This window comes from Berghia stephanieae, chromosome 2 (genome assembly GCF_034508935.2).
Source record: "Berghia stephanieae isolate SIO BIC M18660-M18661 chromosome 2, UCSD_Bste_1.3, whole genome shotgun sequence".
Classification (NCBI taxonomy): domain Eukaryota; kingdom Metazoa; phylum Mollusca; class Gastropoda; order Nudibranchia; family Aeolidiidae; genus Berghia; species Berghia stephanieae.
This window is the reverse complement of record NC_088361.1, coordinates 102,108,920-102,123,919: the sequence shown is the minus strand read 5'-3', so window position 1 is coordinate 102,123,919 and position 15,000 is coordinate 102,108,920. Positions and strand designations below refer to the sequence as shown.

Sequence of the window (15,000 nt, the reverse complement as noted above, 5' to 3'; positions counted from 1 at the left end):
AGGCAAAGGCAGTCATAAGCGTTTTTTAAAATAATCCCTCCTCCCCCCCCCCTCTCTCTCTCTCTCTCTCTCTCTCTCTCTCTCTATCTATCTATCTCTCTCTATCTCTCTCTCTCTATCTCTCTCTCTATCTATCTATCTCTCTTTATCTATCTCTCTCTTTCTCTCTCTCTCTCTCTCTCTCTCTATATATATATATATATATATATATATATATATATATATATATATACATATATATATATATATATATATATATCTATCTCTCTCTATCTCTCCATCTCTCTCTCCATCTCTCTCTCTCTCTATCTCTCTCTATCTCTCTCTATCCTTCTCTCTCGCCTCTGTGCAAATATGACATAAAGCACATGACGTATAGAATATGCACAAAAAATACAAACTGTTTTGTCTTATGAGTCACATACATGCAAACACACACACATTACACGCACACACACACACACATACACACACATTCACACACGCACGCACACAAATACACATTATAACATACACTCTAAAAAAAAAAAGAATAATAATAATAATAATAATAAAACTCTCATGCATAAACAAGGAATTCTTTTAAACCATAAAAATGCATATTATGATAAAATTTAAAAACAAACAAACAAACAAACAACAAAATATCTCAATAAACTTATCGCACGAGAGCCAACATGATCTAAAATGACCCACCATCCCAAAACGGAAAAAATTGTGAAACTTGGATTATTTTTATGGGGTAGTCAGTCTGTGATGGCAAGGGACTTTGTGTTTCCTGTTTTGTTCTCCCTTTTTTTTAAATCACTGAACCTAAAGTAAACTCTACCACACTAGGCCATCTGAACTTTAATTTCCCTTTACCTTCAAATAGTGGGGGGGGGGGGGGGCCGGATAGCTCAGTTGGTAGGTCACTCGCTTCACATGCAGAGAGACCGAGATCGATCTCGAGTAGAGTCGTGATTTTTTTTTTTTTCAGAACCCCTTGTTCATCCAGCAGTGATTGGGTAACTGGGTCAGTTAGACCTGGCGGAAAGTACTTTGTGATAGATTCTAGCGTCCTATAGAAATGGTAGTAAGAGATTGCTATTGTCCGTTTCACGCTATAGAAGCCGGGATAAATTCCGAGGGGCCTGATGTCTCTGAAAGATTTCTCTTTTTTTTTAACCTTCAATGAAAGAAGATCCATCCGGAAAGAGGAAAAAAGGAGACCAAGGTCAATCTGGAGGAGTGACCTTCTGGTAGAGCTGGAGAGGTCTGGGGTGAGCTGGCAGGAGATGGAAAGACTGGCCAACGACAGAAGAGGATGGAACGGTTTAACCCTCTCCTTACCACCTATTGGAAAATCGTCACATTCGTTACGATGCAACCGTCATTTTTCTCATCCAGATTTCATTTCTTTTTTGCTATAGCTATAAAAACTTAACATTCTCTAACAGAGCCCATATTGTCGAACAATATTCTGTATAGAATGTGCTTTTTGCTTTTCTGTTTGAGTAAGAAGTGTTTGTTTTTTGTGTTGGGTGGGTGTGAAGTTTTGGGGATAATTCTGAAAATGGCTGGTAAGGAGAGGGTTAATCGGTGGTCCATACATACCCACTGTGGGATGAGGACTGGCCAACGATAGAAACAGGATAGAAAAGTTTCATCGGTGGTCCATACCCTCTGTGGGATGAGGACTGGCCAACGACAGAAGAGGATGGAAAAGTTTCATCGGTGGTCCATACATACCCACTGTGGGATGAGGACTGGCCAACGACAGAAGAGGATGGAAAAGTTTCATCGGTGGTCCATACCCACTGTGGGATGAGGACTGGCCAACGACAGAAGAGGATGGAAAAGTTTCATCGGTGGTCCATACCCACTGTGGATGAGGACTGGCCAACGACAGAAGAGGATGGAAAAGTTTCATCGGTGGTCCATACCCACTGTGGGATGAGGACTGGCCAACGACAGGAGAGGATAGAAAAGTTTCATCGGTGGTCCATACCCACTGTGGGATGAGGACTGGCCAACGACAGAAGAGGATGGAAAAGTTTCATCGGTGGTCCATACCCACTGTGGGATGAGGACTGGCCAACGACAGAAGAGGATGGAAAAGTTTCATCGGTGGTCCATACCCACTGTGGGATGAGGACTGGCCAACGACAGAAGAGGATGGAAAAGTTTCATCGGTGGTCCATACATATCCACTGTGGGATGAGGACTGGCCAACGACAGAAGAGGATGGAAAAGTTTCATCGGTGGTCCATACATATCCACTGTGGGATGAGGACTGGCCAACGACAGAAGAGGATGGAAAAGTTTCATCGGTGGTCCATACCCACTGTGGGATGAGGACTGGCCAACGACAGAAGAGGATAGAAAAGTTTCATCGGTGGTCCATACATACCCACTGTGGGATGAGGACTGAAGAGAAAGAAGATAACAAAATACCAAACAAATAGATAATATAAAATTCCCCGACCGATCATGTCCGTGAATTAGAATATTCTCTATTACCATGGAGCATCAAAAACAGGAGAGCATGCCCTGAACTCTGTTAGTCCCAGACTGATTTCAAAAGTCTTTTGATTTGACAGTAAGAAGGGCAACGTTAAAAGAGATTGTTTGACAATAAGATTTAAGGCCGAACTGTGAGACATACGCATTCAAAGATGTGTCAACGTATTTGTGTAAAATAATAAGTTAATAAAAATAAAGTAAACACGAAAAAAAGGAGAAAGAAAAAAAAAACAAAGCAAAACATAAAACACAAAAAAAAAAAAAAAAAACTTTCAAAACTTACAAAAGCAAAACAAAACAAATACAAACAAAAAAAAAAAAAAAAAAAAAAAAAAAAACAACAACAAAAACATAAACTAAATTTAAAAAAAGGGGGGAGGGGGGATTATGTCTGAAAAGAGGGTTTTTACATTGCAATAATATTAAGCTGTACATGAAGTCATTCAGTAAGGCAAAGGGAACCGGGCTAGTATTTGTTCATTCATATATTATACCGCCGTATCTGATATCAAATAAAACAGCCTCCAATAATATCATAAAATCATGTCATGGTTTGAAATAATGGACAGGTCATAATCTGCTCTCGTGTTTATATATCTAGCTCACTTCCACGGATAAACCATACAAAATTCGCTTCACAAAGTTTCATTTAATTCTCCTAGCCATATGGACCAATATTTCCATTTCACCAAGTCATCCTGTTAGGACTAATTTTTCTACCTAACGTACTTACAATATCCATCAGAGTTATAGCCCGTTGCAAGGTACATTCAATTAATGGGAATGATCTATATTACATTTCCATGTGCTCGAGGTCATTGGTCACATTGGAATATGTGCTCAAAATGAAACACATGAGGGAAAGTGTTCACAGTTTGAGAAATATCCAACATCACAATTGGTCATTTTGCTCTTCATGACTCATGGGTATGTTTACAACTTTCCTAAACAAAGCAACGTGTTTACATTTATTGAGAAATGTCCAATCGTTGTCCAGCAACACTTCATGTGACCAATGACTAGGTTGGACGAAAACATGAATATAGATCGCTCCCTTTGTCTAGTTTATTCCATCCAACAGTTAACATTGTCTGAAACATCAGAGAGTACCCTACCAAAAATTACCTTCTCGCGTTGTGTCCAATCAGTGAGAAGCATTTTTTTCTATAAGTTTAACGCTTCAGAAATCGTCATCATGGCTATAAAAGACAACGACTAATTCGAAAATTATTATTTCATTTCATTGGCAGTTGAAAACATTTGTGTGCTTAAGTCATTTACGTCTGAGATCTGGAATAAATACAGTGGATTCCTGATAAACTCAACACCCAGGGTCCAGAAAGATTGGATGAATTTACACAAGGTTGATTTTATCCAGTATCAGATAAAGAATAGAAAATTTAGGATCAAAACGGGATGTGACTTTAAGAGTGTTGAATTTATAAGGATTCCACTGTTCCTAAAATGGACAAATTCAACGTTGAAGGAATTTTCAATATCTATAAATTCTATTTTTCATCATCAGAGAAATTGCTATTTTAAAAAACAACTGTCTTTGAATAACTTTGCCGAATCTCTTTTTGGTCCAAGTTTGAGGTCTAAAAAGACTGATTAAATATTAGATTGCACGACACTGGTAAGGAGAGACAACGTTAATTTTATAAGAATTGAGAATATTTGACAAGTATGTGGAGGTGGAAGGGGGGGGGGGGGGGTTAGTCTAAATTGTTTTATTTGGTTTTTTGGCCACAATGTAACGAGAAACGCGTTGGGAGTGTGCGGCAGAATCGGCTGGTCGTGGAAATATTGTTATACACTGGAAACGTCTTTCACAACATGGAAATGACATTCAACAAACACTAAATCTCTGCAATACTATAATATTAAAGACTTAACATGAAATGTTTTAGGCTTAAAATCCTTCCTCGACCAACAACAACAGATAAAACAAAAACAAACAGAAGAAACAGATAGTTAATTGGCGTTCACAGTTGTTGTTGACTGAGGAAGAGTTTTGAGTCCGAAATATTCCGCGTTGTTGGTTGAGAAAACATTTTGAGCCCAAAAATATCCATGTTGAGCATTTTGTTCTCTCATTATTTTTTTTTTCGTTTTGTTTGAAGCTGGTACTCACAGCTTCTAGCAACGTAGTACTGTTACACATTGATTTTATCGTGTCAATCTCACAGCCATTTCATGCCTTCACCACGCTCGTATTCCTTGGTGTAGCTGTTGCTGCATGTATCCCTGTTGCTGAAGCTGTGCAGCTTGGTTCACGTGGTTTGGAACGTTCCCGTTCGGGCAGTAGGATCCTACTTGAGGCGAGGAGTTGTACGCGAATGGGTTTACGTTGTACGGTGCGGCGTACGATGTAGGGGGCGTTCCCATGCACGGTTTCCCGTCACGGACGAGGACGGGCACGCTGACGCGTCTTGGAGGCTGGAACGCCTGAAGCTCGAGGGTCTTGTCCTGTCGCTGCCGCTTACACTTGTATCGACGGTTCTGGAACCAAATTTTCACTTGAGTCGACGTGAGCTTGAGTAAGCTTGCCATCTGTTCTCTTTCCGGTGCGGAGAGATATCTCTGTTGTTTGAATCTCCGCTCGAGTTCGTAAACTTGCGCTTGGGAAAATAGTACGCGCGGTTTGCGTTTGTTGCGTTGTTTACCTGACCCAGTTTCGTCGGTGTTCGATGACGATTTCGATGATGATATTGGTTGTTTTGATGAGGACGACGATGAAAGAGTTGTAGATGAGTTTGATGATGTTGTAGATGAATAAGACGTCGTGGACAACGAAGACGACGTAGATGAAGAAGATGTCGATGAAGATGATGACGACGATGATAATGACGATGGTGGTGATGTTTTTGTTTCAACTTTAATATCTGCTGAGGTTGGGAGGGTAGTGTCTTCCAGGAAAGTTGGGGTGGTGGTGGAATAGCTGAGTTTTTGTTGGTGGGATGGGGTGGTCTGAGTGTGGGGGAGATGAGGTGAGGTCTGGTGGAGTTGTTGATGTTGTTGTTGCTGGTGGTGGTGGTGATGCTGATGGTGGTGGTGATGCTGAAGCTGGGATGGATCTTCATGTTGAGAATGCTGCTGCTGCTGCTGTAGATGGCGATGATACTCTGACCCAATGTTTAGGAATGAGGATGGTGTACAACCACTTTTATCTGGGAAAAAAAGAGACAGTATTGAAAACAAAAATGTTTTTTTTTGGTCGGGATATATATATATATATATATATATATATATATATATATATATATATATATATATATATATATATATAATTTCACTCACGTATTTTTAGCCGAAACAATCGTTTCCATGTCCTCCATTTCATCAGTCGGCATATGTTTTTATATACTCTAACCTAAATCATCGAGCACTCTCATACCTATAAGTGCCACCATCACTCTTAAATAAATAGATAAATAAATATTATATATATATATATATATATATATATATATATATATATGTATATATATATATATATATATATATATATATATATATATATATATATATATATAGTCATATATATATATATATAGTCATATATATAGTCATATAATATATATTATTTATGTATATAGTTTTTACTTATTGTGATAAAAAAAAATACATAACTATATAATATACATAATATAAAGAGAGAGAATTGGAGAGAGAGGGTATGTGTGTATTTGTGTGTGTGTGTGTGTGTGTGTGTGTGTGTGTGAGTGAGAGAGTCAGAGAGAGAGAGAGAGAGAGAGAGAGAGAGAGAGAGAGAGAGAGAGAGAGAGACGTGATCTGGCGTATACCAGATAGGACACCCCATGTCTTACGTGTTACGTGTTGTGTTTGTATTTGTGTTAGCACAACCTCTCCACCTGTCGTGTGCCTCCCCGATAAGTAAACATCGCCGATATCAACCCCACGAGATCGAGAAATAGACTAAATCTATTTGAATAATTCATTCCTAAATATTTAACCATTTATCCAATGTCCCTGGTAGTCGAGCAGATGTCGATTTGAAAAAAAGATGATTTGAAATAACATCTCGCATGAGTTATTGTAGTGCGGCTATGTGGTCTAGTGGTATGACAATCGCTTTCGGATCGGAAGGTCCTGGGTTCGAGCCTCGCTCGGCGCATAGTTGAGTCCTTGGAAAAGACTCTTTACTCACATTCTCTCACCGTACTCGGGCGTAAAATGAGTACCTGGCCGTTAACAGCGTTGTCTTTGTCCGAAAAATTGTAATATCGCCTAACAGGCGTCATGTCTCGTCCTACATGTTAAATGTCGTTGTTGACCAGGGACCCCCTGTAAAGCGCATTGAGCACGTTAAGTGGATATTGCGCTATATAAATGCTCAATTTTATTGTTTACCTCAAAATTAGCGCAAAAAGGCGAATTTCGTATAACGCTTTTTATCGTATTCATCGTACTCAAAGGGCATCACAATATCTCATCTATTTGGCTCCCCCCCCCCCCCCCCCCCCCCCCCCCCCCCCCCCCCCCCCCCCCCCCCGCTGGCAATTAAAAACCGATTGTTCATTTCAAACAGTTGTCATATCTTTGGGACCATAATTTCTGGGGACTCATTTTAAGGGTGTCCTCCGATACCCATATTACTCACAGGGAATGAGATTAGCGGAAGAGTAGCGTCCCTTGATTGGACGTCACCCAGAGTCTGTGACGTCACCGGCGGAAACGTTATTAGAGAGAGAACGTCATGTTGGTTGTGCGCATCCGTCACTCGTCCTCGTCCACGTCATGTTGATTGTGCGCATGCGTCTCTCGTCCTCGTCCGCGAGGACGAGAGACGCATGCGCACAACCAACATGACGTTCTCTCTCTAATAACTTTTCCGCCGGTGACGTCACAGACTAAGGTGGCGTCCAATCAAGGGACGCTACTCTTCCGCTAATCTCATTCCCTATTCAAACCCCATCCATAGTGACACAGATCTGAAAGAAAGTCCTAGCTGTAACAGAAATTTTCTTCTTATAATGCTTTGTGAAACAATTAACATGGTTAAGAAGAATGCCTTTTGCATCGTAACGAAATGTGACGATTTTCCTATAGTTGTACGTGGAGTGTTAAGGGAACAATATGCGGCTATATGGTCCTGTGGTATGACACTCGCTTTGGGATCGGAAGGTCCTGGGTTAGAGCCTCGCTCAGCGCATAGTTGAGTCCTTGGAAAAGGCTCTTTACTCACATTCTCTCACCGTACTCAAGTGTAAAAACGAGTACCTGGCCGTTAACAGCGTTGTCTCTGTAGGAAAAAAATTGTACTATCGCCTAAATGGCGTCATGTCTCGTTCTATATGTTATATGTTGCTGTTGGTTACAGATCCTTTGTAAAGCGCTTTGAGCACGTTTAGTGGATGTTGCTCTATAATATATATATCTTACCGTACTCAGGTGTAAAATGAGTACCTGGCCGTTAACAGCGTTTTCTTTGTCCGAATAATTGTAATATCGCCTAACAGGCGTCATGTCCCGTCCTACATGTTAAGTGTTGCTGTTGGCCAGGGACCCCTTGTAAAGCGCTTTGAGCACATTTAGTGGATATTGCGCTATATAAAGCTCAAATTATATAAAGCTCAATTATAAAAGCCCAGGCTCAGGGGCTAAGAGAATTGTGCCGACATATTTCTGTTGAAATATAAAATAAGTGAAGTGAACAATGGCCAACAAATCAGTGATGAAAATAACCAGAGAGAAAAAATAATCTATTAAAAACAGCCTGCCTCCCCTTAGGATTGAACCTCAGACCTTCTGTGCGGACGTGCTGAGGTTAATGTGACATTTTTAAAACTGTCAAAGTGTGTAGGACTTAAAATCAAACTGGAAAATTTTTTTAATGATATGGTCTTAACAAAGTTTAGGGGTTTTATTCAGAGAACACAACCCTGCACGCTTTTCAGAAAACAATGTCCCAATTCAACGATATACCAATTATGAGGTTTTTATTCCATTTCGGCGACCGCTCTCTGAGACGCGCCCGTGGTATTCTCGCAGAACGGGGCAGGGTTTGGCATTCGGCTCTGGAACTCTATGACAGACAGACTGGCAAACAATTGGACTGACAGAAAGACAGACTGGCAGACGTTCCACAGACAGAGTGACAGACAGACAGGGATATTGAATGACACCGCCGGGCGCTTCCTCCTCTTTTATTTCTTTTTCCTAAATGGCGCTTGTCGAGTAAGCTCATCGAGTAGGCATATGCGATATGTTTGCTAAGGGTGAGTATAGGCATGGACTTCAGAGAGAACGATTAGTATCAAGTTATGGAATTTCCCACATGATAAGAAGGTATAGACCATAGAATAGAATATTTTACATAATACAAGATCATTGGTATAGACATGTTATCATTGTTATCATAGGATGGACTACAGTAAGACCTCGCTAACGCGTTTCCCGACTAACCGCCAGTTTTGCTTATCGTCAACTTTATGAGAAGCAAATAAATTACTTCAACACAATGGATAATATACCACCAAATCTCATGTAATAAAACAACAACAACAACAAATCAAAAAAATACCGAAGAAACACACACCCACACAAACACACACACACACACACACACATACACACAAAACACAAAACAAAACAATAACACAAAAACAAACCAAAAAATAAATAAATAAATTTTTAAAAAAACAAACAAACAAAAAAAAAAAAAAACACCCAACCAAAACAACCCAACATATTTTCTTCAATTTCGCCACCAAAATCCACCGATATATCGAAAAACAATGACAGGGAAATCGATGGATAGAAATTGACACTCAACTTGTTCAAAAATATCAACCAAAATATTTCTAATATAATAAAGGGTTTGAGACATTTTGACATGAATGGGAAAAAAGTGGTGGTATTGTAATCGATGTATAACTCAATCAAAAGGTGTATGGCAAAAAAAAAAAAATATATATGTGTTACGTTAAAGAGTATGTCAGAAATTCGGGAAAAATTTGAAAAGGTTGTGTATGAAACAGTGGGCGAGAGAGCCACGAGCCACGAGCCACGAGGGGAGCTAATAGTTTGGAATGCATTTTTCATTGGTATTTGTCTTTTCAGATATGTATCATACACTAGACTAGTAGAGTACCACGAAGTGTCCGTCTTCTCCCTAATTTGTCACATGGTCAGAAAAATGCCCCGGTCCCAGACATGTCGGAATAACCAGGTTTTACTGTATACTGGATTAATATTTAAAAATTGACCTTTTCAAAATTGATTCATATATAGCGCAATATCCGCTAAACGTGCTCGACGCGCTTTACAAGAGGTCCCTTGCCAACAGCAACGCTTAACATGTAGAACGAGACATGACATGATGCCTGTTGGGCGATATTGCAATCTTTTTCGGACTGAGACAACGCAGGTACGGCCAGGCACTCATTTTACACTTGAGTGCGTTGAGAGAATATTAGTAAAGAGCCTTTTCCGAGAGCTCAACTATGCGCCGAGCGAGGCTCGAACCTAGGACCTTCCGAAACGAAAGCGAGTGTTATATCAATAGACCACATAGCGGCACAATATATTCAAATTTTATTGGAGCGGTAGGACTGACAGGAGGACGAAAAGGCGGAGTTAATTGTGGGGGTGGAAGGGATGAGTGGGGGGGGGGGGGGGGGTGGAAGGGATGAGTTGGGGAGGGGGGGGGGGGGGCGGGGATTAATGTTGTTGAAATTAACTGGTCTTGACAAGGGGAGATAAACCTCTTCACTTTCATCGGGTAAACATCAAAACGCCGCTCAATTTGTGGTCAATTAAGAATTGCGGTTTTTTCTTCTAAGTCATCGTTTGATGTTCGTGATAAATACACAACACAATATAATAATAATAATAATAATATAATAATAATAATAATAATAATAATAATAATAATAATAATAATAATAATAATAATAATAATAATAATAATAAATATAATAATAATAATAATAATAATAATAATAATAATAATAATAATAATAATAATAACTGCTGCTTCTGTCCTGCATTCCGAGGCGACTTGGTTCAGCCTTTGTGTCTTTTACAACCCACTTGAATATGGTATAATTCCAATTTGTGGTTGGTTATCTCTTGGGTAGAAGAATGCAACATCTAACGACCGGAAACTAATCATGCACGACCTTGGATGCCTCAGACAACTTATAATTACAGTTAGGTTTGGATACTTCTCACTCTAATTACAATAAATATGTGACATCTCGTGCCCATCGGTATTCACGTTGAAATAGACAAGGTTCTTCTTCAAGTACCAAGTCTGTACCAGACATCGGTGATCATGGTACGCCGTTCATCTCATTAGAACTAATATTACTCTTCTCTTTCTTTATCTCTTTCAAGAAAACCTGAAATGTGAACAATCTCAGGAATGAAAATTTAAAGGTTTTTAAAGTATATTCTGTATCTCAAGCCGTGTCACGTTCAGACTGTATTATGATCCGACGACACAGCAACAAGACACTGGCACGACAAGCTGATCGGATGTCATCAAGGCTCCAAGATCGTTTACACACCTATCTAATCCTACACCGAATGCTGCGGCCATTGGAGTGGACCGGGGTGCTAATTCAAAACCACACTGGACAAACGTCATGATGTCAGAAGTCAACAGTCGTGCCAGCCAGGGAAACGGTGATCGTTTATCTGGACAAACAGCCGTTGACTTTACGTCAATATATTGGAGTCATAGACTAGACGGAACGCTATACAAGGGCTATAACTCTCCGTGATTGTTTATACAGGAAGTAGGATTGGGGAAAGATATTAATGTCACCAAAACTTCAACAAGAACACGTTAATTTTTGTTTCTTGACTATCTCAAACCTAAAACATGTCGTAAAATTAGTGAGCAATCACTTCACTTGTGAGCACCCCACTTTTCAAACGCCATTCAATCGCATGTTTGATGCTCCGTTTCCCAAACAACGATTAAATCTCGGATAAAATATTTCATTTTGACATCTTCAATGACTTGTGAATTGTTTCCGTGTCTTGTCACTTTTGTTCCTTTGTATCAATAAGCAATTTGGGTTAGACTTTGTAAGTCTGTGCTTTGTAAAGATTTTTTTCTCTTTTCAATTAAATGAAACGTTTTGTAAATGAGATGAATTAGGTCCTAATACCCACACATTCTGACCCCCCCCCCCCCCAAATCTATGCATGTCACATTGCATTGCATCGTAGCAGTTTTGACAATTTTGTATAATCGAAATCGACTTTAAATTTTGTGTATTAGAATTTGATTGGACATTATAAATATACGTGTCGATAGGCGTGTTTTGACTTAACGGGTTTATGTGGAATGAGGAATCGAAGTTTGATGTGTGTTTGTTAAGCAGTAGTGTAGAAAGCCGTGACTAGAGATAGATAGATAGATGGATAGATAGATAGATAGATAGATAGATAGATAGATAGATAGATAGATAGATAGATAGATAGATAGATAGATAGAAGATAGATAGATAGATAGATAGATAGATAGAGAGAGAGAGAGAGAGAGAGAGAGAGAGAGGGGGGGGGGGTGGTGAAACGAATAAAGGATAGATAGACAGATAGATAGATAGAAAGATAGATAGATAGATAGATAAATAGATAGATAGATAGATAGATAGATAGATAGATAGAGAGAGAGAGAGAGAGGAAGTGAAACGAATAAGGGATAGATAGACAGATAGATAGATAGAAAGATAGATAGATAGATAGATAGATAGATAGATAGATATATAGATAGATAGATAAAGAGAGAGAGAGAGAGAGAGAGAGAGAGAGAGAGAAAGAGAGGTAGTGAAACGAATAAGGGATGGACAGATAGATAGATAGAAAGATGGATAGATAGATAGATAAAGAGAGAGAGAGAGAGAGAGAGAGAGAGAGAGAGAGAGAGAGAGAGAGAGAGAGAGAGAGAGAGAGAATGAGAGGGGTAGAGAAGGAATAAGGGGAGGACGAAAGTGAGAGACAGAGAGAGAGAGAGAGAAGGGAGGATAGAAAGAAAGAGGGTTATGTTGAGGATAATTCTAACCGTAACACCAGTCTTTTGGTAATCAATCATAATGTAAACAGATGCATCGAGACGATAATTCCAATGTAAACACGTCTCGCCGACTGGACTGACGGGTCATTTGGTTCCCGGGAACTCAATGTCCGTTCATCCCAGAATCCAACTAGATTGGTTTTTAATCCTTTATCATGAGTAAATTCCATAACATCTTAAAGATATAGATTGGACAGTGATTAGAAAGATACAAAAGTTTAAAAAATAATAATGCAAAATATAGGACGACACATTTGTATTTTAAATAATCGGAGAATAAAATATAAGTGAATGAAATACTGTACATAGGTGAACATGCACTCATTAACAAAATAAACGTGCTCAAAGCGCTTTACAAGAGAACCCTGACCAACAGCAACACTAAAATGTAGGACGTGACATGACGCTCGTGAGACGATATTACATGGGGTTTTTTTCGGACCCAGACAACGCTGTTAACGACCAGGTACTCATTTTACACCAGAGTAGGGTAAGAAAACGTGAGTAAAGAGCATTTTCCAAGGACTCAACTATGCGCCGAACGAATCTCGAACCCAGGACCTACCGATCCGAAAGCGAGTGTCATACCACAAGACCACATAGCCGCACAAATGTTTAGACAAGGATATAGATAGTATGCGCTTGGCTAAGAAGCTCATAACATTGCCATCCGGAAGTATAAAGGACCAACACACAAAACTGTGTGTATCCATGAACGTTTATAGTCAGGTTAATACAAACCAGTGAGCATTAGTCATAAACGCGGATGGCAAATAACAATAACAAAGACTCAGTGACGTCATCTTCGAACTATCTATAAACCTGGGACGTCAACTAAAAGCTAAAAATAGATCCAGGCGCGATTGTTCATATCTTATAGAACTGATGCGTGAACGGCCGAAATGTATCACTGGGCAGAGACAAGGGAAGGCTAGCGTTCTATCCAAAGGGTTGCATTCAATCCTTACTATTACTATTGTCCGTTACACGCTACAGAAAACCGGGATAAGCTCCGGCTCCATGGGCCTCATGACTCTGAAGAACTACAACTTTTCTATATTATGAGAATTGAAAAGGTAATGAGATTAGCGGAAGAGTAGCGTCCCTTGATTGGACGTCACCCATAGTCTGTGACGTCACCGCGGAAAAGTTATTAGAGAGAGAACGTCATGTTGGTTGTGCACATGCGTCTCTCGAGAGACGAGAGACGCATGCGCACAACCGACATGACGTTCTCTCTCTAATAACGTTTCCGCCGGTGACGTCACAGACTATGGGTGACGTCCAATCAAGGGACGCTACTCTTCCGCTAATCTCATTCCCTATACACGATGTATGTGAAAACGTTGCGACTGTACTTGGATATTGGGTTAACAAAACATGATTCGCTTTTCTTTCTTTCCACCATTCCCTTATATGGTATCGTTATCTTTTTGCCATCTATATCGCTGTACGCATGGGCAGGCCGAGATAATCAAACGACAAGAAGGGGTGTGGTTCCGGTGGTGTCTTATTTCCCGTCAACGGAAACTCGTTACGTGCGTGAGCTGAGCCCACAATGCAAAGCAGTATCACAAGATCACATGACCTCAAGCAGTCACCGGCCACTTGACTGTTGGAGGCTTAGAAGGAAAAGGGCCTGGCCGAGAACGGAAAGAGGCCGGAAAGACATCTTGAGTGGATGTGACGTCATCACTAGACGAGATCGGCGAGATGACAAGCTAATTAGTGCACATTTGATTTCACGGCTAATAATTTGTTAGTAGAAAATGATTCACATCGTAATGTAGGCTGTGTGGTATAGGTTGGTATTGTTAGAAAAATCGCCATGGACTGACTACACTGTTGGCCACTGCAGAGCGACTAATAATAATGATGAATGATAATAATCATAATAATAATAATAATAATAATAATACTAATAATAATAATAATAATAATAATAATAATAATAATAATAATAATAATAATAATAATAATAATAATAATAATAATAATAATAATAATAACAGTAAATAATAATAATAATAATAATAATAATAATAATAATAATAATAATAATAATAATAATAATAATAATAATAATAATAATAATAATAATAATAATAAAACACGTATTTTGATGTACAGCTATATAGTTCTTAAAATGCAATACTGTTTCTTGTGTCAAAGTGTGAGAGAGAGAGAGAGAGAGAGAGAGAGAGAGAGAGAGAGAGAGAGAGAGAGAGAGAGAGAGAGAGAGAGAGAGAGAGAGAGAGATATGCGACTACAGCACAAATGATGTTATTCTCTTCTCTCCTTATATTATGTTAACTAAGATCCCAATATGTAAATCTATCACTTTATCTTTTTTTAAATCTCGGTTTCACACACATTGTATCCTTTTTAATGCCGTGCACAGCTAAATAATTTCATCATTTCTACCAAAAATAAAAAAAAAA

At 39.2% G+C, this 15,000-nt stretch overlaps 1 protein-coding gene across 2 annotated transcripts in view; it reads right to left on the bottom strand.

Annotated features, from left to right (window-relative positions):
• Positions 1–1,395: 1,395 nt before the first annotated feature.
• Positions 1,396–15,000, bottom strand: part of LOC144966089 (uncharacterized) — a 58,253-nt gene continuing 44,648 nt past the window's right edge. For both annotated transcript variants that reach the window (XM_078902152.1, XM_078902153.1), the window contains exon 3: positions 1,396–5,675. In XM_078902152.1, the coding sequence (XP_078758278.1) occupies positions 4,708–5,675 (968 nt within the window). In that variant the 3' untranslated portion in view covers positions 1,396–4,707. The remainder of the gene's footprint in view (positions 5,676–15,000) is intronic.